Genomic DNA, 26,191 nt, shown 5'->3' on the forward strand with positions numbered 1-26,191 from the left:
TATTTTTTTCACAATTTTTTTTTTGTGTGAAAAATCAGCATGTCCAACAACATTGACTCCATGCAGCTGAACTGTAACAACTGGATGAGTCTGGGAAGTGCCTTCATCAATGGAGTGTGACTGAGTTCATCAGTCCCCTCTCCAGCTCCATCTCCATACAATCTGCTGTAATGAGGCTTCATTAGAAGCCTCTGTGCTGTGTGATTTTTCTTTAAGTCCAAACCACTTCATTTGATTATGTTGCCTGCCCTGTGGGCATTTGAATTCTGGTGATAGTTAAGAGAAGGGAGCAAGAATCATCAGACACTTTCCAAATTCATAGATTAGGGAACATCATTGGAAGGTGGAGGAATGTGGACTCAATATATGAGAGAAAAAGGTTGTGGCAGCAAATCAATAAATTATCTGTCTTGCTAGCTAAACGCTCCAAGGGACAGCTCAAAATACAGTCTATTCAACAGGAAGAAGGCCTTCAAACAAGTCTCTTTTTAATAAAATCTATAAAAGTGGAAGAGACATACTACACAACCTAGAGCATACCAAGCTTCAGACACAGAGAACATCAGTTTTCAGTGAGAGTCATGATAAGGTATACAATTGACATAAGAATTCAATTATTCCCAGCCACTCAGAAAAAAAAAAAAGCAAACTGTGAAAAGACAAAAATAGAGTCAGAGAAACCTAAGAAAACATATCACATGCATTTCTCAAGACAACTTCTCAGGAGTTCCCTGGAACTACAGGAATAGTGTCCCTACCCGCTTCAGCTATGGAGAACAACTTTTTGTTTATGATACTTGTCTTTTGTCACTGTCATCTTCTATAAAGTCAGATTCATATTCATACACATAAGTAGTAACAGAGGTCGACCTTTCAGATCTTCCTTCATAAAGTTCTTCATTCTTGGCAATTATCCTTTGCCTATAAAGACAAAGGAAAGAGCTATCACAATAGACTTGAGGCATGCTAGAATAGGGGAAGTTCGGGACTCATGTAGGTTGGCCAGGGACCGCCTGTGCCCCTTTGCCCTCACTGATCATTGGATAAGAATCACCTAGTTCCTCCCTTCCCATAGACTAGCGTAAGTTTTTTTTCTTTATTCATTTATTCATATGTGTAGCATAAGGTTTAAAAGTACCTGAGAAAGAGAAGTTCGCTCTCTCTCTGCTTGCAGACTGCACTTGGGCCCCACCATGCTCCCTTTGTTTTTCCCTTCCCTAATTTTTAATAGACTCTATTTATACCATGTGTCCTGCATGGATTCTTCCCTGTGGGACAAAGAATTTGGAGGTCTTCTGATCACAGACTGAATGGCACTATTCACAGGTTCAAAGGGTAGATAGAGGTACAGGGTATTTTGTGGGGTGTAAGAGGGGGAGCGAAATGTAGCTTTCTTCCTTTCAGAGGGAGCAGTCTCTCAATATTTGCAGTAGGTTTGAATTTGGTAAGATATAGTAGTTGGATGACCACATTCCCATATTAGGAAAATTTCTACTGAGTCATAGCAATGAGTAACTTCCCTTTTGTAAAGTGTTGACCAACTTTTATTTTAATGCTTTAGGATGAACCTTCAGGTGATAGTATAATTTCTGATCTGAAGTTGGTTTCTGCAGGAACCAGAAGCAGTTATATCTGAAGGTAAACCACTAATATTAAAATCACTAACTCTCAGGGAAAATAGTTGAAAAACAACCCTCAGTCACAGGGCTGAACAAACTGAGAGATTCAAAAGATAAATTTCCTGCATCATTTTGCATAGAAACAGAGGCACAGGAAAGGGAGAGAAGTCTAGACACATCCCATATGAACGGTACACCTCAAGTGACACCTTGGTCACTGTCCACCTCTGTCTGACCTTAGGCAGGTAACTGTGCATCCAGGATGAGTGACATTACTCTGTCCAGAATGTACAGGTACCTTTACATCAGTAAGAAGTATCTGGTTTATCTTCTTAACTTATTCCTCACCCAACACCCTCCCATTTCTAAAGGTTACTCAGCCATATCATTTTGAGCAGCAGCAATCATACCTACCTTAATTGAATATTTTCTTCAGTCAGGATCTGTATGGTGTTCTTATACTTTTCTTCAGTTTCAGCAATCTTGGACTGGAGCATTTTCTCCAGATTTCCTACCGTCGCTTTCTGAAAGACATAAATTTTAATAGCTGTCTTCCCCAGAGCCATCCCAGGGCAGAGCTATATGACAGAACAGCACAGAGACCTGGATTCCTCCCCATCCACCACCCAACTAGGACTTACCTCTTTCTGGAGTTCCATTTGGGTTTGATAAAGGGTTGTGTTAAGTGACTCCAGAATAATGGCTTGTGCATGCAACTCTTCCTCTATGATCTGCACAAGAAGAAATGGTCTCAGGGCTTCATGCCAATCTCTCCCTGTTTATTCTCTCCTCCAGGGAGCCTGGACTAGAATGCTGTGCACCAAGTTTAGCTACTCTTTCTTTTGTACCACTCACAGTCAACCAGTCACCACACACTGTAAATTCTGTCCCTCTCTGTCTTGTCCATCTATATCTTGCATGTCAGCCTCATTGCTGCTGCTGCTGCAGAGCCAGCCCGCATCAGAGCTCAAATGGATGGTCACAATTGCTATCAACCATTTAATCATTAAAGTCCCTGTTAAATACTTACTACTGACTTCAACTATGATACTGGAAAAGCTGAAATTCTAGACTGTAAAAATATTAATGGTTTCTGGAGATTGGGAGGGGAAAGGAGGATGAATAGGGGGAACAGAGGGCATTTTTAAGGCAGTTATATATAACATTATGCACGAAATGTGCAACATACCAAGAGTCAAACCTAATATAAACCTGAACTTCAGTTAATAAAATGCATCAATACTGCCTGGTCAATTGTAACTAACATATCATCCTAATGCAAGACATTAACAATAGGGCTTTCAGAAGACATTGGGACAAGAGGCTCCTGCAGCCACATATGTGAGTCTCACTTCCCCTTACCTGAACTGCTTCCTGGAGGCCATGGACATTAGCCCTAGGTGACTGTGAGAATGGTTCTGAGGCCCCTCAGAAGCAGGCACCCTTGATGCTGCCCTCTAAACATCCTGGGATTCCTACTGATAGCCCCTGAGTGAACCCAATTCCAAGGCTGGCATGGGGTACCGTGTGAGTGTAAGACTCTAGTTAAAACTAGGAGCCTCAACTGCTGGCCCTAAGTCACCCTTTCTCATCTGTTTTGCTGCTCCTTGTATACACCAGGTCCTTTCACTATGTCACCAACTTTGCTCATGATTTCCCCTCAAGTTGAAACTCCATGTCTACCCTCTCTATGTTCTGAGTTTCAGAAACACTGGTCATCTGTCCAAACCAGCCAAATGCTATATTGAATCCCTTCCAATCTCTCACATGGATCCACCCTCAATAGGACTAAAGGTTCTTTCCTCTGAAGGAATTATATTGTACTTATATCTCATCATAAACATACACATTTCTCCCTATCTATCATCTTTGTAGTATCTTGAAACCAGAATTGAGTAGGTACCATATGCATTCTAATAGGCATTAAAGAGGCTTAAAGGTGAACCAGATGGGTGTCTCTCTCCAAGTGTCAACCCCACTTAACTCTCCATGTCCTCAAAACTAGAGTCCTTTCCATGTAATGTGCAACCTTCTGAGTTGTATGAACTGGAGAAGTACCATCACGTACTATCATTTCATTGTGCAAAGCACTATACCAGGTCATTTTGCATTCTTTCATTCATTTATTCGTTCAAAAAAGTCAAGTACTGTTTACTGAATGACTGTGACATGCCAGGCACTATATAGGAACTAAGGATTAGTAATATAGAAAACTGGCAAAAAGTTCTTCTTTCATTGAATTTATTTGCTCAGATGATTATAAGTCTGTGTAGAAAAATAAAAACAGAGAAAGTGTTGGGGTAGGTAGCTGAGTCTTTAAATAGGGTGACTCCTGAGAATGTGGCATTTAAGTAAAGACCAAAATGAGGAAAGGAAATTAGCCATGTAGGTATCTGGGAAAGAGACTTCTAGGAACAGAGAATATCTACAGCAAAGACCACAAGATAGGAGCATATGGCATCTTTAACCAACAGCAAGGAGGCCTCTCAGTAGAGTGATGGAGGTGAGAAATAGATGAGGTTGAGAAAAGAAAAGAGCAGATGGAACAACTTTTGGGCCAACACAGGACTAGGGGTAGTTCACAGTCCTACCTGCCAGTAGAACAAACCTCCAGTGGCATCTGCCTATTGTCTTAGCTACTGGGGAAATTGAGGCAGAAGAACAAACCTTCTAATGCAGAAGCTGGGGAGAGCATCCAAAGGGCCCTGCTTCAGCAGTGAGGAAAACCAAGCTCTACACTAATGAATGCTTTAATTCTGCAAGCAAAGCTCAAAAGCAAGACTTGAAAGAATCAAACTATTTCCAAGTGACTTAACTGCATCCTAGAACAAATTTCAAGAATACTTAAAGAAATATTAAAAACCTTCAGCATCCAACAAGGTAAACTTCACAATAGCCAGTATCTAATAAAAAACTACTAGACAGGCAAACAAGAAAATATGGCCACGCATGAAGAGAAAAATCAATTAATTGAAACAGACTCAAAAGTGACACAAATGATAAAAGTAGTAGACAAGTTCAATGAAGCAGTTATTGTAATATTTTAATAATAATATACAATATTTATATTTTAGTTCTACCTGACTCCAAAATACATCCTTTAGGGTAGGGTAGGATATCAGTCTGTTTGCCATTCAATAATTCTGATCCCACCTGGGCTCTAAGATACCATTCCCTTATAATGACTTTCTAATGACTAGTCTTTTCCACAGACATGTCCATTCTGGATCCAAATTAAATTCTCAGTGAAGAAGGAACCACAGGGCACTTTGTGGGTTTGAACAACTTCACTTCAGTGTGTCCCAGCAGAATAGAGTCCCTTGCAGAAAGGACTCTGTGCAGGGTACACCCAGAGGTTTTAAGGAGAGTCCTGGAGACAGTTTCATGGGGGTGGTTTGGAATTTTCAGGGCTCAAAGAGAAGAATGTGACATCTTGTAATTCAAGTTCCTTCTGAGGTTTAAGCATGGCTAGAAATGGAAGTTTTTTAACATTGACAATCACACAATAGATTGCTGATATATGTGTTCAAATCTTTCTCTAAAAAAGGCACAGATGTTTTTGTTTTGTAGACAATTCCCAAATCCTTCTTGTCTTATTGAATCCAGCAAACTGAGCTTCAGGTAATCAATTTTTAGTGTCCTAGAGAAAATGATCATAGATTCCATTTAATTGATATATTTGTGAGAAACCAATTCCACAGAAAAGAATGAAAAAGCTTACCTTTTTGGTCTTTCCCAGCTCCTGTATTTTCAAGGTGTCACTTTCATGCTGTTTCATGAGCTCCTAAAAACAATTTGGAAAAAGTCAGTGTTACGGTTCTAGATCTTCTTTCAGAGAATTAAGAAAGCAAGTAGAGGATTCAGGAATGCAATATTCACCAAAGCTTAGACACTGATCTAACAACACACACATCATTAACTAATGGTGGCATTTTGAAGTTAAATAATGAAAATCTTATGTTCAGTCTTACCACTTTGACAAATATTGTACACCTTCATGAAAAACTTTCCTTAAGCCAGAATACAGATTCAATACTGCTAAGAATTTAATTCTTAGGCTGGGGATTTGCAGTTCAGTGGTACAGCAAGTGATAGGGCACTTGCCTAGTGTGCATAAGGTCATGGACTCGTTCTTCAGTACCAAAAAAAAAAAAGAAAGAGGAAAGGAAGAAAGGAAGGAAGGAAGGAGAGAGAGAGAGAGAGAGAGAGAGAGAGAGAGAGAGAGAGAGAAGAGAGAGACTTCAGTTTTCCACAGATCTTTATTTTCTTTCTTTTTTGTCAATATGGGATTTGAACTCATAGCCTCATACTTGCTAGACAGGCACTATGCCACATGAGCCACTCCACCAGTCCAATCTTTTGTTTTCAAAATAGAGTCATAAATGCTAAAATTATAAAGCTTTTAAAAATAGAGTATCTTGATGACCTTGCAGTAAGCAAAGATTTTATAAAGAGGACACAAAAAGTTTTTAATCGTAAAAGGAAAAGATTGATAATTGGCCTTTCACCAAAATGAAAAACTTCTGTCTGTTGAAAGACATAAATAAAAAAAGGAAAAGGCAAGCCATGGGCTGGATAAGAACATTTACAACATGTATATCTGACAAAGAATTTGTATCCACAATATATAAAGTACTACCACATATCAAGACTAAAAAGATGACTATTTTTTAAATGATAAAAGACTTAAACAGACATATTACAAAAGAAGATATTTCAGTGGCCTGATAAGTCCATGAAAAGCTGTTCATAATTAATCATCAGGGGAACTAAGTCACAATGAAATGCCACTTCATACCCATTGGAATTACCACCACACTGACAATGATAATTGTTGTGGAAGATGTGAAGCAACCAGAATTCACATATTTTAAGATGCAAGAGTAAAATTATACAACTACTTAGGAAAATATCAATTTCTTATAAAGTGAAGCCTACATATGCCCTAGATCCTAGTAATAGCATTCCTAGGTATATAGCCAAGAAAAATAGGGCACATGTCAACAAAACGCTTAGTACAGGAATGTTTATAGGGCTTTATTTATAAGCCAATATATGGAAACAACCTAAATCTCTAAAATTAGGAAAAGCATACTATTGAGCAATAAAAAAGGAAGAAATTATGGCTATGAAAGAAAAATGGATAAAGTTCATAGGCATCACGTTAAGGGAAAAGAAACCATACACAAAAGAGCATAACTAGTGGGGTGTGACCTATAATTCCAGCACTCAGGAGACTGAGGCAGGAGAATTGAGAGTTTGAGGTCAGTCTGGGCTACAGAGCAAGACCATCCTCAAAAAAACAACAACAAAAAAAAACCGCAATTGTATGATTCTATTTTCATGAAGCTTAAAAACTGGTGAAACTAGCTTTACTGCCACTCGGTGCGTTTGAACTTGGCAGTGGGGCTGCTTCTCCCTCTCTTTGTACCGTATTCCCTGATGACTGCAGACCCACTTCTTTCTCATGACAGGCATTAAGGGATAGGGGCTGGAGGTGGTAGTGACATCTGCGTGCTTTTCTGTCACTCCATCTGAGGTGCAGCTATTTCACCTCCCCTTGGCCACCAGGGTTTTCAGTTTGAGGACAATGGTGACAGGGAGGATGAGGAAGCTGTGGACAAAGAGGACTCAAGAGGCCAAGATGGCAAGTCTGAAAGGAATGAGTAGCAAGGATGTAACTGGCAGTGAGGATGAATCAGAAGGTGAACAAGAAGACAGAAACATCTTAGCTTACAGGAAATCAGCTGACACCATGGAGGTGTGGTTTGTTGACAAAGAAAAAGAAAAATGTGGCTGACTATAGCAGAAAGCTCTAGAGAAATTAAATCAACAAATAAAAAAAAGAAAAGACATGGGAGAACGTGAAACAAGAAAGATAATTGCTGAAGAAAAACACAAGAAATGACTTCAGAAAAAGAATGAACAGGAAAGGAAAGAAAGGGAACAAAAATTAATAAAGAAATAGAGGAAAAAGCAGCAAAGGAACGGGAGAAAGAATATTTGAAAGTAAAAGAAAAAGAAAAACATCAAGACTGGCTAAAGAAAAAATGCCAATGAATGTGAGAAAGAGGAAGAAGAGGAAAAGAAACACAATGGCAACTGAATTGCAGGAGAGCAAGGAAACAACAGAAAAAAGTTTAAGGAATGGTTGAATGGTTAGAAAATTCAAAAAGTAACTCTTGTTCAGATGCAAAGAGGAAAGTGGAAAACATAGGGGTTTTACAGTGTCTATTCCGATGCAGAAACAGCCTCTTAGGATCCGGTTCCATGGAAACCTAGTCATAGCACTCTCCCAAAGCAGTTGAGGATCTTTCAAGAACAGAGAATAACAGACCTGTGACAAGTCAGCCACACAGGTTGTCATCTCTGGTAACTCACAAAGCCAGAAGCAACCTTCGCCTTGGATCTCAGTGCAAAATCTAGTATATGTGGGAAATAGCCTACTTTTATCTGGGGCTATTTAATTTTAAAATCAGAAATCACTTTTTTGCTGCTCAATTAGTATTTAACATTTGATGTGATTATTGGCCACATCACCAACTTTTGCATTTGTATCTTGCATTCTCCTTAGAGTTAACTGAGGAAGATATTTTCTACATGTTGGTTTTTATAAGCCTTTCAAGGTTGATCTTGGCATATTGTTTTGCAGGATAACTGACTGAATGTGTAACAATTATGTTTGTATTTAGTTAGTATTATAACTATGGTATAATAGCAATAAAACCAACAGTTTTTCTTGGGAAAAAAATCCAGTAAAACTAATTTATGGTGGTAGGAATCAAAAGAATGTGTAACAGGTCCTTAGAAGCTGCTTTTGCTGAAAACAAATTGACTTCTCACTGGGGCCCGTGAGTGTACAAAGGGTAGCTAAAAGCAGTATAAAACCTTGGCATCCCAGCTTCCATTTTGTACGTGTGTCCTCTGCTCTGAGACATTCTTTTCTGCAGTTCCTTTGCTGCCACCTAGGGCTCAAGAAGATAGGACTGGCAGATAAACATTCTGGGACAGGTGACCAAGCTACCCCTGGCGGGCAGCAATGACTATCTTAACCAATCCTGAGATAAAGAGCAACCAGACCACACCTGTAACTGGAACTGTTTATTAATTACACCCCTAACTCTTGCTCTGTTTAAGGCTAAAACATGTGCCTGTATGGGAAAGACAGACCGAAATGCTTGCCTGGCCTCTTTCTGAGATGTGCCTGTGCTGTGTTATCAAATCTCTTTCTCTGTCTTTACCATTACTAATCTTTTTATTTGATACATTAGGATGAGTGACTGGACCTTTCATGTGGAACCCCCTACAAGTGGTTGTCTGGGGGCAGGTTTGGAGGACATGGGGTTTAATAGGAAAGGAACATGAGAGCTTTCTGGCTTGATAAAATGTTCTAGATTTCTAGAGTATTGGTTACATGGCTGTATACACTGTATAAATTATAACTCAAAAAGACAGAGAGGGAGGAAGGGAGAGAGAGAGAGACAGACAGACAGAGAGAGAGAGTTAGCATCTGGAGACATAATAGGAAGGAAAGGACATATACAGATCAAATTCCCTACTACCACAAGGAATTGCTACTTCTTATTCAGAGGACTTAGTCCTCTAAACCCCAGAAGGACAAACTGCAGAGCGTGTCTCTTCTGTCTCCTCATTGTTTTCTTCAGTAATAATAGTGAGCACTAGAAATGGGCTTATTAATGAAATTAACGTGATAGGTAGAAATGGACACATAAATGAAATAGTCAAAATATACAAAATTCTATAAAAACACAAAAAGGGTAAAAAATCTAACACAGTTTGGATCCTGTGGCCTGTACACTTAGAGGTGGTGCATGAGACTTGCTCCCAGGATCTGCCGTCCTGCTTAGGAGCTTGTCTGGTTGCCTACTGCTGACTGTAAAGGTTGCAGAGCCTGCCCCTGTAATGCCATCACATCTACTGTCAGTGAACCTCTTGCGCAGATAACAGCTCAGAGAGCTGGTGGTGTGAATGCCTGGGGCCGCCTGCTTCTGCATATTTGCTTAATAACCTGAGACCAGCTTTCCTTCTAACATGGTCTCGGTAGTAGGGTCATGGGGAATTGGCTAGCAGTAGTAGTTAGCCCTCACCTACATTAACATTTAGGTAGCTACTGTCATTTACTGAGACTTAAGCATAATCAAATTTGCTTGGTTTAGTTTGCACCAAAGCCTGTCTCTTCAGATACACAAAGATATAAAAAGATACAATTTTGGCAAAACTGAGAATTTCAGGTTTTGCATGTTTAGCATTCTGATATTTTCAGTTAATTACAATTTCAATTTGCAATTTCTTAACCCATGTAAAACTATCTAGCTGTAAAGGGAAGCAAGACGGCTTGTTGGGCAAGGAGCAGTATGCCCACCAAGACAAAAAAGATCACCTCATTATCGAGGCACACCTGGGCACTCAAATGTACTGCCTGGACCCCACATTCAACACTGACGAGCTTTGGGCTGAGTTACCTCCTTTTCACGGATGAAGTTCTCAAAGACAGCACAGTAGGATGCATTTATTTTCCTCTTTTCTTCTTCTGATTCTATCTCAAACTTTTTTGCTATCCTATGTTCTGTGGAGTAAGAAAAAAATATATATATATGTGCCAATGTGGGAAAAGAAACCAGAAAATCTGAAGATAAAAGCAGTTTCAGACTGGGTGACCTCAGGGTTCTTTTAGCCTGACACTCACCTAGAGATGCTTAAGGTGGGGTGAGCATGGTTCTTGCACTTAATTACATTAGTTGTATGGGATTAACTGCCAACATCTCTGGTTCTTTTGTGTGTTTATATTTTGGATCTGTTCACTTGTTATTTTGTCCACTTTCTCTACAAAAGTAACAACTGTGCTTTCTTGGATATTCTCATCTTAAAGTTCTTGTCTAGCCTGAATTTTCCAGGTGTAAAATTTATTCTGTTTTTAGCCTTGGGATAGAGGTAGGCTTACACTGCTTTCCTGGGTAAGGAGACTTGCCAGCAGAGCCCTAGTACCAAACAGAAAAGAGGAGGTGCAAGGTGCAAACACAAATTCCCTGAATGTCATGATTCTAGGGATGAGTAGGGAGCTTCTGGGCTGAAAGAGTAACTCTGGACTGATCTTCATGATGTGTAGCTACAGGTCTTTCAAAATGAGTGGTTCTGTACCAACAAATGAGTCACTTCAAATGAGTGGTTAGACTTTGGCAACATGGAGCACATATTGTATGCATAGCTAGAAGGTTGGGAGATGACCCAGGCTCTGGTTCTCCGGGATTTTAGACAAAGTCTCAAATAGGAGCAGCTCCCCATCCCAGGGTCTTCATGCTGTCCTGTGTGGGCCATAGTCCATCAGAAGGTGAGCTGATTTTCCCAGGACATCTCCACATGAAAGTTAGTAATTTGGCTTTAACAGACTGAATGTACAATGAACGCAGAATGAAGAAGTTTGTAGAGGACTGCTCCTACCTCAACTTAGGCTTGGGAACAATCTCTACAAATTCCTCTCTCCATTTTTTCATTTATGAAAAAGCTCAGTGGAGTGTGGGAGGTGCACCTATGGAGCACTTTGTATGATTCAAGCTCTGACCTAAATGTTGAAAATATTAAAAATATTTACCAAACATGGCTCCCTTTGGGGGGATGTGGAGGAATGGAGGATCTCAGTGTAATTGCCTGCGTTGCCTCCCACACATACACAATTAAGTATTTCAAATTCTAATTCAAGAAACATTGGAACTTTGGGGTCACCTGTATCTACATTCCTTTAGAAGTCCCAATACTTTTCCAGGCCATGGTGGGCAAACTTGGAACTAGTCAGTTTTGGAAGGTACAGGCATAGACTCCCATGGTTCAGTTGTCTGGACTTTTAAAAAGGTACAATCTTGTTGTCACTTTGGTTTTTTTTTTTTTTTAACTTTTGGCAGCACTGGGGTTTGAACTCGGGGCCTCATGCTTTGTAGGTAGGTGCTCTTACTGCTTGAGCCACTCTGTCAGCCCCTGACTGTTTTCTCCGTGACTCTTGGCACCTTGCATTTGGGAGTTTTGGCACGTGGCTGTCACCCTTGGTAAATCCGAGGCTGCCTCCCTCAAGTCAGGACCCAGCTTAGTAGCTGCACTCTGATGCCCGTCATCGAAAGTCACAAGTTTCTGTAGTACTCACTTTGTTGGAGCAGGATCTTTTCCCGCTCCAACTTCTCATCCTTCTCCCATTCTGCCTTCCGCTTTGTCCATGTGTCTTCCATTTTGTCATAAATGCTGTCCTGTGGAGGCAGAAAGGCCATCAAGGAGAGGGTCCTAAATGGGAGACCTTGTAGAGGCAGTAAATGCACTTCAGGGGACCCCACTGTCAGCACAGCGTGGTGCCTGTGCTGCTCCCCTTACCCCAGCCCTCACTGAGGGGCCACTCCATGGATAACTTATGGAGAGTAAATTCCATCCTAGCTCAGCAAAAGCTAATAGAACCCTAAAGGTCAAGGGAAAACTGTGCACAGCATTTGCCAGGCTGGAACTCGTTTTCCTGTAAAGATAGGCTTCCTTCTCTGTGTCGGAGAATCATGTTAGCAACCCCAGAATTGTAAATCCCTCTTCAGTAGCACACAAAGAAAGAAGGGAAATGCCTGGAATTAATGTGAACACTAGAAAACAAAGGGATTGTTTGTTTGTTTTCAGGCAGCCCATGTAGCCCAGGCTGATCTGGAACTCACTGGCTCCAATTTCCTAGGTAAACTTTGTGCTTACTTCAGTCTGAGCCTTTCCAGGGCTGTTGACCTCCATGGCAACTGAGCTTCCCCAGTTGTGAAAATGTTAAGAGAGACCTCCATCCAAATGAGCCCTGACACCCCAGGTGTGAATTCTCCATTGACCTGGAAGGGAAGGGGGTCAGCATCCTGGAACACTTCCTAGCAGCATCCAGGTTGTAAACTTCCCCTCTTTAGGCTCCATGTGGATGAAGTTTGAGCCAATCAATAGGAGTAGCATTGGGTCAGGTGTATTTAACCTCAACTACGAAGAGAAGATCTAGTTGCTATACAAACAATGGACACTCTCTGCAAAACATCCCATTGTGCTCCTGTATGGCCAGCCTGGGCTTTCAGTGCTCAAATCTGGAAAGTCTCAAGGAAATCAGAACTAGTTGGTCACTGTCCTTAACAATTAAATAAGATGGGTGCTTGGAACCTCGGTCCTTCCCCTGATGACTTATCCCATCTCCTACTCTCTTCATCACACCAAACTCTGGGCCTTTACCAAATTAGCTGATGAAGAGTGCTGATGGCTCTCACCTATAATCAGAGCTACTTGGGAGGCTGAGATTGGGAGGACCATGATTTGAGGCCTGGGGAAAAATTTAGTGAGATTCCATCTCAACAAATAAAAAGCTGGGCGCAGTGATGCTGTGGTGTGTGGGTGGAGGTTGGGGGAGGCACTGGGCATAGTGGCACACACCTGTCATCTTAACTGTAGGAAGCATAAAAATAGGATGATTTAGTTTCTCTGCAGAGAAACTAAAGCAGATACCTTAAAAGCAACTGAGGCCAATAGGAGAAGGGGAACAGGTACTAGAGAAAAGGTTAGATCAAAAAGAATTAACCTAGAAGGTAACACCCACGCACAGGAAATCAATGTGAGTCAATGCCCTGTATAGCTATCCTTATCTCAACCAGCAAAAACCCTTGTTCCTTCCTATTATTGCTTATACTCTCTCTACAACAAAATTAGAAATAAGGGCAAAATAGTTTCTGCTGGGTATTAAGGGAGAGGGGGAAGAGGGAGGGGGCAGAGTGGGTGGTAAGGGAGGGGGTGGGGGCAGGGGGGAGAAATGAACCAAGCCTTGTATGCACATATGAATAATAAAAGAAAGAGGAAAAAAAAATAGGAGGATTGTGGTTCAGGCCTGGGCAAAAAGCAAGACCCTATTCTCCAAAACAAAAGTACGTAATAAAAAAGTAAAAGGGGCTGGAGGTATGGTTGAAGCAGTAGAACACCTGCCTAGCAAGCAGTTCAAACTCCAGTACCGCCAAAAAATAAATAAAATAAATAAAAATAGCTGATGAAAGAAATGAGTTATGGCTACAGAACTCCTTCCTGTGTTCAGTTTGTGGGTTGCAGCATGATATAAGCTTTTCGGATGACAATTTGACTGAATCTATTAAAAGCCTTAAATAGTTCATTTCTTTTAACCCAGCACTTCACTGCTAGAATCAAAGATATTCAAAGTGACATTTTCTGTTACAGCAAATGATGAAAACAACTCAAATACCTAAATATAAAGAAATAGTGAAATGCCCAATGCACTTTCATTAGGATAATAGATAGCCATTAAAAAGGAGGGAAAGATTTCTGATACAAAGGCTACAAAAATGTATACAGATTTTATACCATACTATCTAGACAATAGTTTTAACAAAGTACATATGTTTATACTGATTGCCTGTACGTGGTGATATTTCTTTCTTTATGTTATATTATGTTGTTGCTCTTGTTGGTTATTTTCATTTCTCAAAAAAATAATGAACAGGTGTTACTTTTGTAACCATAAACATACTTTTCAATAGGCCTCTTTGGGGTCTGAGTGGCTACTGTTTTTGTTTGTTTGTTTTTTGTGGGACTGGAGTTTGAACTCAGTGATTTGTGCTTGCAAAGCACTGAGATGCTGGAGTCTAAAGACATTGTTTTCTGGGCAAGAACTCTAGATTCATCCCATCGTTATCAACCAGGAATGGGCCTGCTTTTCTCACTCATAATCCACCAAGCTTCTCGGAATCTCACCTGATACATATGAAACATATTCTTCAGATACTTATATTCCTTTCCTAGCTCCTCTGAACAAAAGGAAAACAACAACAAGGTCATGGTTATTCCTCTGACACACACATTTTCATTCAAATGTGAGCCCTCCTGCACACCTCCCCACCCCAAACTCCTCCCCTGGGTGGTAAAGTCTTCATGTGCCCAACAAATCATTCTGAAAGTGTGTTAAAAACTCAAATGCTGGTCCCCACCTTAAACCAAATGAATGGGATCTTAGGAGAGGGACCCAGTATTCATTGACAAATATGCTTCTTGGGGATTTTGATACACACCAAGTCTATTCAACTACAGTTTTAACAAAAGCCCTAGTGGTAAACCTGCATGTACTTACATCTGTGGGGAAAGCAGGAACAAAACCTTGTAAAGCATGCTTCTTGTTTAAATAACATCTCTTAGTTTACAATTATTATGAAAACAATATATGTTCTCTTTAGAAAATTAGCAAAGCATATTATAAGATACCATCTTTAAAAAACATTAAAATAAAGGAAGAAGGGCTCTAAAATTTCTCTTTTTCACTGTGGCTATTACTCTATACCCAGAATTCTGAAGGATACATACTTCACTGTTCTCAAGGGTAGTTAAAATATTGAGATTAAATGGCTAATACGACCCTTATTAGGTCATTATAAGACCATTCAAACACAATGTGTCAGAGTGAATTTAATGAAACACCATCATTTTACAGGTGAGAAAACTTGCTGAATCATGCTAGTATTATGTTGTAGAACTTTAAACATACTTTAAAAAGTGTGTTCATATACTCTCATACTGATAAGGGCAGCTATTTTTGTCCTCAATCCCAGATGGGGAAATTGAGACTCAAAAAGATTAAGGGACTTGCCTGGATCTTCAGGGGAAAAGGACATCGGTAGATCCAGTCTTTCCTCTTTTCAGTTTCATTCTTAGCCACTCTCTTCCCCTTAGCTTCAGAAGGAAGCCTTGGACACCTAGTCACTGCAAGTCCATGGATATGGGAGCTCCTTGGCCCAGACCCTGCTGGCCTCTTGGCCCTTCACCCAGGGTCATTCTCCCAGTTCCCCACGGTACGGTACCTAGTTTCTCTTGCGCAGCTGACTTCTCTGCCTTCAAGGCTTCCTTGTATTTGTTCTCTAACTCACCAAGCTCCAATTTGTGAGCCTTTGAGAGCTCCCTGTGGGACCCAGAAGGTCACAATCATCAGTGAAAAGATGTCCAAAACTGAGCTGTTATACTGACCTGTCCTCTCCTTTCATCCTCACACTGGGAGTGGGGCCCTTACTTCCTGAGGCTTTCTCCTGGCTTCTATCCAGAAAGGGGTGAGAGAACCCTTATTTTCTACAATCACTGTTTTGAATGGAGCTGGTGGGGACCATCGCCTCCCGCTACTAGTCAGCACAGTCTTTGTTTATAGTTCACTGGGGAAACTGAGCCACTTAGCACCCAGAGTTAGCTTACAACCGAAGGTCTCTTCAGCTTCTACTCCAGGAGGTAGACAGTCACATTGTTTGAGAAGAGTGTTAAAGTGAAAGTCCATGAGCCGTCAAGCCATAAAAAAAGAGTTGGAAGAAACTTAAACACATATTACTAAGTGGCAAAGACATCTGAAAAGGCTACACACTGTCCGATTCCAACATGCTGGAAAAGGCAAAACTATGGAGACCGTAAAAAGATCCCAGGTTGCCAGGGCTTGGATGGTGGTGGGACAGAAAGGCAGAGCACAAAGGACTATTAAGATAGTGACTCTATTCTCTGTGACACTCTAATGGGGAGTATATGTCTTCACATTTTTTCCAAGCCTGTAGAATGTTGAACACCAGGAGTGAATGCTAAACTATGAATGGTGGATGATAATGATGTATCTATTTAGGCTTATCAATTGGGACAAATGTATCAAATGGCACTCTGATGGTGTATTGATAATGGGGAAGCCTGTGAGGGTGAGGACATAGGGGAATATGGAAACTCTGTACTTTCCTGTCAATTGCTATAAAACTGTTCTAAAAGTGAAGTCTATAAATGAGTAAGTAAATGAATAAATACATATATAAAATTCTATCACTCAACTAGGGGTGCACTAGGGGTGCTCTGGGACTTAGCAGGCCGCTGAAAGAGGATTCTGACGTGCTCCATGCCCCCCCCCCATTTGTCCTGGTTTGTTATTGGCCCTTCCCCTTCCATCCTGGCTTGCTATTTTGCTCAGGCACTGACCAAAGAAAGCAGAGATGAGAGAAAGAAAGAAGAATGAGAGGGAAGAGCAGGAGATTGTGCTAAGAAAACAGTTGTTTATCACAGGAATCTCAAGAGGGCAAAAAATAGTTTTTCTCAGACAAAAAGAAAGATTATCATTGAAATCAAAAGGCTGGATAATAAAATACAAAAGGAATGCAAACGCACTGAAATGCTTCCTTTCAGTGGTCTCAGATCAAGCTATCCTGTCTCAGTCACCTCCCCGCACCCTCTGTGTCACATTCCACCTGAAGTCCCAGGGAACGGGAACCCTGCAAAGGAGCCTCAGCACCTTCAGCTTCCAGGGCTCATGCCAGAAAGCATACCTGTTCATGTTCTCATAGTTCTGTTTCATCTCAGCACAGCGGAGGTCCATTTCATTGGAGAGCTGGAAATGAGGCCAGTGTCAACCACACAGGGATGGGGACCTCAGCCACACTCTTGCTACATCTTCTGCGAAGCCTTCCTTCTCACAGGGAGCGCTCCTTCCCCACACCTCTCCCTGTGTGTTCTGCAGTCCCAGAGGGCATGTTATTACCTTGCTTGGCGTTGCTCCAGGCCTAATCAGTAACTAATGTTAGCATGGAAACCATCTCTGTCACTAATAGATCTGGATTGCTTGGTTACGCTGTCATTTCATTGTAAGATTGTGACTTTTGGATTCTTGGGTAGTATGCCCAAATGAACAACTGAGCAATCATTTAGTGAGCAAAGGGCTTGGCTGGAAGAGTCAAAAATGATGAACACTCAGACCCTGCCTTCAAGGAACTTAAAGCCTTGGATGAACCCATCCTTGTTGGCAACTTGCACTAGGCTTGTCAGGCTCCTGAGTCAAAATATGCATTTTTCCTAATGACCTACTACTGTTGAATAATCTTAATGAGGTAAATTCCCCAAACCTCATTTTTCCTTCTATAAAAGGAGACATCAACCTGTCAGAGTTTTCCAGAGAAATGAGATAATGAATTAGCAGTGGGGAAAAGATCTCAGCCGAGGCATAAACTGGGATAGTGTAGGATTCATCCACACCTGGGACAAATTAGAGGGTGAGAGGCCACATGATGGAGGTAACACCTCATGAGTGAGGTTCAGTAACCCCAGGGAGGATGTTCCTGAGCAGAGCTCTGTCCTATCATTCTAGCCCAGGCCACCACACACATCTGCTTGAGCTGGGGAAGAAGGGATGGTGATGGAGCTGATGATAAAATCCGGAGCACAAAAAGTATTAAATGATACCAGTAGACTCTGAAGAGTGGACCTTGTTGACTTTAACAGGAACAGAAAATAGGCACCAGAGGATTCTGAGAAGCATCCTCCCTGCCGGCACCATTAGTGACAGCCTCATAACCTCTGAAGCTCATTTTCCCACCAAGGCCAGATGGAGAGTGACAGGTACCTCCTAGTGTAGAAAGGACCATGTCTTTGCACACCCCAGAGGCACCTGGAGAACTCCCTGAAAAGAACAAATTTGGCCTTGAATTCTTACAGTTAGGGATGAAGACAGACTCAGAGAAATACTACTGGGCATACAGTCCTATTTTCAGAGTCCTGTTGCCTGGACAAAATGGCTCACTGGAGTAAAGTGTTTGGCATCTTGCCTGGCACATAGGTAACCTGAAAATATTAGTCTTACCCTACCCATAAAGGTGTTGGCTAATGCAAGTGTTGGGTCTGGGGACCTAAAGGACAAATGAGTCAGTATCCCATCCCCCATAGAGAGCACTATGAGCCCTGCACCCTGAGGAGTTATAAATCTGCATTCCTACACCCTGAGGAGGAGATATAGGGTCTCATAAATCTGCCATGGGGCTGATAAACAGAATGCTCTCAAGGTTGTTCCCCCTCCCCCCAGTAAGGGGCAACAGACCAGCTCATCTAAGAGAGCCTGCGCCATGGCCAATAGAAAAAACCCACCTAACTGTTACCCTAACCCAGAGTTAAAGTGTCCATAAAAAGCCACAGCCTTCACCTGAGCAGGGAGCCACTGGTTTCCAGGCTCTGCTGCACTGCTCTAGCCGTAGCCTTTCCCTTCTTTCTAATAAATCCTACTTCGTGTACTGGCCTTGGTTCACAAGTCAATCAGCTGCCTCTCGAGCCAGTTCTCTGGCCTGTGAAGGCAAGAACCCTCAACACCAGCCTACAACATTTCACCCCAGCACATAACACAAGGATCACTCACCAATTTCTGGGCAGACTGGTGGTCTCTGTTCATTTGTTCTATTATTGCTGTCAGCTGTGAGATTTGCTCCTCTAGGTCAGAAATAATACCGGTCCTGTGGGACAAGAAATTCTATCATCCACAGAGCTTACCATTCCATGCTACTCAGTCCTGGACTGACTAACTTTGGTCTGGTGAGAGCTAGGCCGTACTCTGTACCTGCTCCAACATCATGGGTGTAGATTGTGTGATGGAGGGGTGATCTTGGATAAGGTATTTCATAGAAGGGTGGTCAAACCTCAGATCTGGCCTTTTTGGTTAGCAAAAAAGCAACCAGGTACTTTGGTGCATTATTGAGTTAGAAGAGAAATAAAAATATAATAGAAATTTATTAAGAGTTTGATTTTGTAATGATAGTTGAAATGAAGGAGGGAGAAGTTCAGAGGATTAGGAAATGAGAAGGTAGAGAATGAGATTGGTGTTAACAGTGAATCATAGACAAGAAATGGGCCAGAGATGGGACTAAGAAGGTATTTAAAACAGTGGCTTTCAGGTCAGGCATGGTGGCTCACACTGTAACCCTTGCTACTTAGGATGTGGAAGTTCCCTTTGAGACTGTCTCAAAAACACATTTTTTAAAAAGGGCTGAGGGAGCAGCGCAGGAGGTAGAGCACTTGCCAAGTATACACAAGGCCCTGAGATTAATTCTCAGTACCAGAAAAAGCTGACTTTCAGAATATGTAATAGTTTGCTGTGTTTCTGGGTCTGGGAACACCCACTATCTCTAAATTATTCAGCTCTCTAACTTAGTTGAAGTAGACAGGATGGCAGGCAATGCTATGTGTGGTGGAGCAGAGGGTGCAAGAGGCTTGACCCTTTGGCCAATCATCCTCCATGTCTAACTGGGTATGGAGAGAAAGTGAGGTGACAGAGAGGATAGAGGAGAAGGAGGTACCAAGGTATAAGAAACTTGAATAATGAGGAACCGTTATCTTTTGAACATGATTTTCAGTATAAATAAAACAACATTTATTAGGGAACCAAACAAACATGGGGTTGTTTTATTATACTATAGTTGAGGCCTCTTATGGCCCACAGGTAGCTGCAGGTATAACCTGACTAGGAGCACATAACTTATTCTCTTCCTGCAGAAGGTCATGGATGAGCAGGAAAAGGAAACAGGCTGAATGTCCCCACTGGATGAGAAGGCAGGGATTTGGGTCTGGTTCAGATTAGGGCAACTCAATGGCACAGTCGCACCCCCAATCTGAATTCCTTCCCAGAGATAACCACTGCCAACTGTTAGTTTCTACACTAATAGATGAGTAAGTGATTGTGTATGTGTGTGTGTGTGTGTGTGTGTGTGTGTGTGTGTGTGTGTGTGTATGTGTTTTCTGTTATTGCTACCTTGGAAAAATAGTTCTCATAGCAAACTGAAGTCTGAAGGAAGGGACACTCAGAGAGCCATTCAGCAGTACAGGTCAGAAGATAGCTGAACATGAGTAGAAGATAGAAATGACAGGTTTAAAATGTAGAATCGAAAGGTGGGGAGCTAGGCTCTACTCAGGAGGTAGAGATAAGGAATATCAAGGTTCGAAGCCAGCCTCGGGCAAAATAGACTCATATCATGAAAAAATCCATCATAAAAAAGGGCTGGTAATGGCGCAAGCATATGAGTGCCTGCTTAGCAAGTGTGAGGCCCTAAGTTCAAACCCAGCTCTGCCAAGAAAAAAAAAAAAGGTATGGGAACAATCTGGGTATGGCATTGGAAAATAGTGAGCAGTTAGGACTTCAATGGCAGACAGAATGGCTATGTGCTCAGTGGGATGGATCTGGCCCAGAAGTTTCCACACTGCATCTCCTCCCAGAGGCATGAACTGAATGGTATTTTTGAACCATCTATAATGGGGGGCAAAAAAGATATGTAGCTCAGCTTCCCAGAAACCATGCCTTTACTCTTAATTTGCTTGCTTGAACTCCAAAGCATTTTACAAATATTCCACTGGTTCCTCACTCCCAGAACAATTGCTCTTTTTAGTATGAGTTACACTAACTTGGTTTTCAACATAGCAGCACCTTCAGAGCAGGGATCAGGTGGCCTGGGTATGGATGTCAGGGATTTGTTCTTGAGGTTGGGTCAGGACAAGCTACCTTTGAGGAGCTGGGTGTTGATTCAAAAACATTACCTGGAAAATCTGACTGTGTCCAAGATATCAAATTCCACCTTCTTTTTCCTATTGAACATCTCATCCCCTAAGGTGACCAAAATCTGCTCACGATTGCGAACAAGTTGATAGCCAGGTGACACATTGATCACTTCCTGGGCACCAAGATAGAAGGTAAAATAAAATTGCAGATTGGAATGCTGAGATTCCTCCAGAACTTCTATTATTGCCTTACTAAGTTCTTATAAACAGAGCTGTGGGATGCCATCCCAAGGCCCAAGTTCCTTCTGTGCCCTCTAAGTCACCATGATCCTCCTATCTCCAAGGTCAAATCCCGGCTTTCAAATGGCTCTTGGATGTCCCTGGAGACATCTCAAATTCAATAAGACTAATTTGAAACATGGACATCCACACTCTGCCCAGCAGCTCTTCTCCTCCTCTGCATCCTCTGTTGTGGCAAGAGCTAGGAGGCAGCTGGGCATTGAGGAAACTGGGCATTGAGGGACTGCCTGAGTTTGAACCTTTGGCTCTGCCACCAACTTGTAGCTATTCAACATTTCTGTGACTTAGGTACCTCATCAGAAAATGGGGATAATACCTCTTCCTCAGAGAGCTTTTGTGGGACGGGGGGTACTCCAAAATAACCCAAAGAAATGGCCACTGTGGTTGCCAAAAAATAAAAATAAAAATGCAGTCAGTTTCTCCTCCCTTCCCCACTAGGTGCTAAGTTCAAATTCTGGCAGGACCACCAGCAGGCGTGGACCAGGATAAGTCATAGCTTCTAGAGCTTTGCCAGATATCCAGCATCACCGTAATTCTATCTTCACTGTCTCCTAACAGCACCTCCACCCCACTTCCCTCTTCACACCTTGCCCTGACGTGGCCACAGGCCACTGGTATCTTGCACTAGGGTTCTCGTGAGACATCAGTCTGGCTTCCCCAAAGTTTGTCATCCTCTCACCTAGAGGGCAATTATTTTTCTGTCTGTTTGGTTGGTTTTATTCCTGATCATCAAAGGAATGCATGATTTATGTTTAATGGAAAAAAAGAAAATAGGTAAAAATTAATAAACAGTAAAAAGAACCCATAATATACCACCAGATGGCAAACTTTCCAAACCTAACTAACCTCACTGACTGCCTGTGACAGAACCATAAAGGCTGACCACATACAGACCGCAGGGATGAGGTTTACATTGCAAGGCAGGTGTCAAGAGGCTTCTGGGGGCACCTCACACCCATGTTTATTGTAGCACTATTCACAATAGCCAAGTTATGGAAACAGCCAAGATGCCCCACTACTGATGAATGGATAAAGAAAATGTGGTATTTATACACAATGGAATTTTATGCAGCCATGAAGAAGAATGAAATGCTATCATTCGCAGGTAAATGAATGGAACTGGATAATATCATTCTGAGTGAGGTTAGCCTGGCCCAAAAGACCAAAAATCTTATGTTCTCCCTCATATGTGGACATTAGATCAAGGGTAAACACAACAAGGGGATTGGACTTTGATCACATGATAAAGCTAGAGCACACAAGGGAGATATGAGGATAGGTAAGACATCTAAAAAATTAGCTAGCATTTGTTGCCCTCAACACAGAGAAACTAAAGCAGATACTTTAAAGCAACAGAGGCCAATAGGAGAAGGGGACCAGGAACTAGAGAAAAGGTTAGATCAAGAAGAATTAACCTAGAAGGTAACACACATGCACAGGAAATTAATGTGAGTCAACGCCCTGTATAGCTATCCTTATCTCAACTAGCAAAAACCCTTGTTCCTTCCTATTATTGCTTATACTCTCTCTACAACAAAATTAGAGATAAGGGCAAAATAGTTTCTGCCGGATATTGAGGGGGTGGGGGTAAGTGGAAGGGGGTGGGTTGGTTAAGGGAGGGGGTGGGGAGAAGAGGGGAGAAATGACCCAAACATTGTATGTACATATGAATAATAAAAAAAATAAGAGGCTTCTGGGTTCAGTTCCCATCTCTTTCCCCAGCACCTTCTTGTCCCTGTTTCCCTCAGGTACCCTCACAGCCCATGCCTCAGGATCCATGGCTATCCATGCATGGCAAAGGGCTTCCTGCTTGTAGGCATGAACAGTACCCTGGCCTGAACTGGCTGTCACCATCTGGTTTTCACATATAATGCACACCTACTCCTAGGATCATCGCAAAGATTCCATGAGGTAGTGTGTGTAAAAGACCTGTGGTTGCCCACAGGAGGTGCTGGATGAATGCCATTCCCTGCCCCGTTCCCATTTTTACTCACGGAAGGTGATTTACTGCTCTCTTCTTGCTTTCCTAATTGGGCTTTCACTCTGCAAGAAAAAGATCTGCTCAGACAGGAACCAGGGCTGTGCCTCAATGCCACCATCAGCTGACCTCTGTTCTCTGAGCCCAGGTCACCCAGCCTTCTCAGGAGATCTCTAGGGTAGCCAGGTATCCATTGATACAGGGCTTCAGTGAAGCTGATGTCAGAAATGGGTCTCACTGGGCTAAAATCAAGGTGTGGGCAGGGCTGAGCTCCTCTGAAGGTTCTGGGGGCTAGTCCGTTTCCTTGCTTTTTTCAGCTTCTGGAAGCTACCTGTGCCCCTTTTGGCCTTTTCCTCATCTTCAAAGCCAGGAATCACTTCACCTCTGTTCTGCTGTCACAACTACTGCTGACTCTAATGCTCTGACTTCCTTTTTCACATACAAGGACTTTCATGATTACATTGGACTTATCCAGAAAATGCAGGCTAATCTACCTTAATTCAATATGCACCCTAACTCCTCTTTGGCAAGTGACACAACATATTGTTTGCAGAGATTAGGATGCAGACATTGTGGGGTGTGGGAGACACTGCCCTTTGTACCTCATGGATCGCTTCTCTGGGCTTACTTTCATCACTCCTGCCATCTTGGCCTCTTTGCTTTCTTGGAAGATTCCAGACATACCAAGCAAGTTCCCACTCTGAGCCTCTGTCTTGTTGTTCCCCTTCCAGGAGGGCCTGCTCCAGCCATCAGCATGGTTCCTGCCTTCCCCTTTACACAGGGACTTGTCCTGAAAACAACAACCCCACACCCACATTCCCTACTCCCTTTGCTTGCCAAATTGGATGTATTGGCTTATTATGACCACTTCCCACTGTGTAAGACTTGTCAGTTCCAGGGAAACAGACACTTTGTCATGCTCATGGTCATTTCCCCAGCACCTGAAACAGTGCCTGACAAATAATAAGTGCTCAATAAATATTTTCCAAATAAATGGAATACAAAGACTCATGCAAAGGCTAAAACTAAATTATACTCCTGAGTTTGTACATTGTGAATTTAATTTGTGATGGAAACACAGACACAACTTATAGAAAATTTTAGACTCAGGAAAGTAATCAAGTTCAAGTCAGGCAGGGCAGTCCAGGTCAAGGTGGGAGAAAAATTTAGTCCCATGCCTCAAAATACTCTTGCCTCGTGGACTTAAAAAGACTTACTTTGGGGTAGTAACAGGTTTTGCTGTTGGTTGAGATTGGAGGTAATTGTGTTCTTTTGAAGCTGGTGTGAGGGGCGTTAGCCTGAAAGTGAAAAGTCAGTAACTAAAAAGGGAACACTGGAAATTCACAACCTGTTTCAACACTCCCCACTCATACATTCCCACAGTGACCCCAAATTGGACGATATGGTGTGATAACTGGGATCCTGAAGCTCTGAGCCCTTAAAGACCTTAGGCCTTAGCACATGACCACTGTCCCACGGGGTCTCCAGCTTGGCAGCACAATTTGTCCCCTAGGTCCCAAAGCTCTTGTCCCACAGGGAGAGGGTGCTGCCACCAAAGCCTTTTCATGGGCAGTGGAACTTTGTCTGTTGCACCGAGGCTGAGACTTCCTTATTTAAAATGACACTGAGCTCAGGCAGGGGCGGCAAGGTCAGGAGCAGCCCACAGGCTGGCAGGGAAGGCCCTGGAAGCTGGGATTTTTCTGGTCCACTTGGGATTTTGCTGCCAGGCTTACTGCGCTGGTACTCTTGTGAGACAAAGAAGGCTACAGATAAAAGCCAAGCTCACCACACCTTACCCATCCCAGATAACCTTACTTGGACCTCCCTACTGAGGTCTTGCCCGGGGGCTGTGGGGTCTTGATTAGTTTCCGTGGCCCTGAGTTCCAGGGATCCCAGCAAGTGCAGTAGATGAGAGGGTTGGGGTACATGGCCCAGGCCAGGGGCAGTCTTGGCTGCTAGGTGTGGAAGTTCTTGCTGAAATGAGGAAACAGCAATACAGAGTTAAATAACTTAGGGTCAAAGCAAAAATACTTAGAGACAAATTGAGAAGGCCCAAAGAACAATGGTGGAGGCAGACTGTAGAAGAGAAATCACTCATTGTTACCCAGCAGACTTGACTTGAAAGCAGTTTAAAATTTTTCCATAACTGAGTTCTTACTGTGTGAGACAGGTACATAATTAGTGCTCAGTTAGTACTGCCTCAGTTTTACAGATGGGGGTATGCTTGGGTTGGTCACAGAAGAAGCAAAGATGCAAAGTTGGGAGTGAACACATCTCCCTGGTTCCTAAGCTCCTGCTCCTGCATCAGGCTACACTATCTCTCCTTGAAGCAAAAAAGAAGTTCTTACAGCAGCTCCTGAACAGAACTTTCTCGAAAATGAGTTACTCCACCAGCCCTAATCGATAGGTATGGGGAGGGGCGGTGACAAAGAAATTGACTTTTCCTTAATGAGTGTTTAACATTATTTGATTTTAAAATAATATTCATGGATTATTTCATAAAAACAAAAATGTCAAAAAACCGTAATGAGAGCTAGTAGCCCAACAGAAGTGTTACAATGATAGCAGACTTAACTTCAGTTTCTAAGTTGATGACTGGCTTCAGTGCTACACTGGAGTAAATTTGCTTAAGAGTCAGATGAAAAATGAAATAAACCTTTTTCTGTAACATGACTGATGCTTGAGAAACGCAGGTATACTGTCTAATTACTTTTAGAGCTAAAGGCCATCTGAAGATTGAATCTCCTTTACAAATGAGGACACTGAGACACAAAGGCATGAGGTTACTACTGCCTACGTGTAAAGGCTGATTTAACAGCACAAATACCTACAGGCTCACACAATGCGCACTGGCTAAATACTGGTGGATACCGGAGACGTGAGCTAGCTGTCAGTAGGGAAGGTGGTCACCAGAAGAGTTGAGTGAGCTGTGGTGCTAAGGCTTTGGAAGAAAGGAATGGTGAAACAGGTAGAGATGGGC

General features: G+C 42.2%; 1 protein-coding gene across 1 annotated transcript; it reads right to left on the reverse strand.

Annotated features, from left to right (window-relative positions):
- Nucleotides 1-475: 475 nt before the first annotated feature.
- On the reverse strand, nucleotides 476-26,184 carry Flacc1 (flagellum associated containing coiled-coil domains 1). Its single transcript, XM_074071416.1, is given in 14 exon segments — nucleotides 476-921; nucleotides 2,034-2,143; nucleotides 2,261-2,419; nucleotides 5,341-5,403; nucleotides 10,103-10,206; nucleotides 11,773-11,872; nucleotides 14,379-14,431; nucleotides 15,476-15,573; nucleotides 16,955-17,016; nucleotides 18,808-18,901; nucleotides 20,973-21,106; nucleotides 23,228-23,276; nucleotides 24,429-24,509; nucleotides 25,027-26,184. Coding segments are annotated over 14 exon segments (1,353 nt in total). The 5' UTR covers nucleotides 25,140-26,184; the 3' UTR covers nucleotides 476-788.
- Nucleotides 26,185-26,191: the final 7 nt, after the last annotated feature.

Source organism: Castor canadensis, chromosome 4 (assembly GCF_047511655.1).
Source record: "Castor canadensis chromosome 4, mCasCan1.hap1v2, whole genome shotgun sequence".
Lineage (NCBI taxonomy): Eukaryota > Metazoa > Chordata > Mammalia > Rodentia > Castoridae > Castor > Castor canadensis.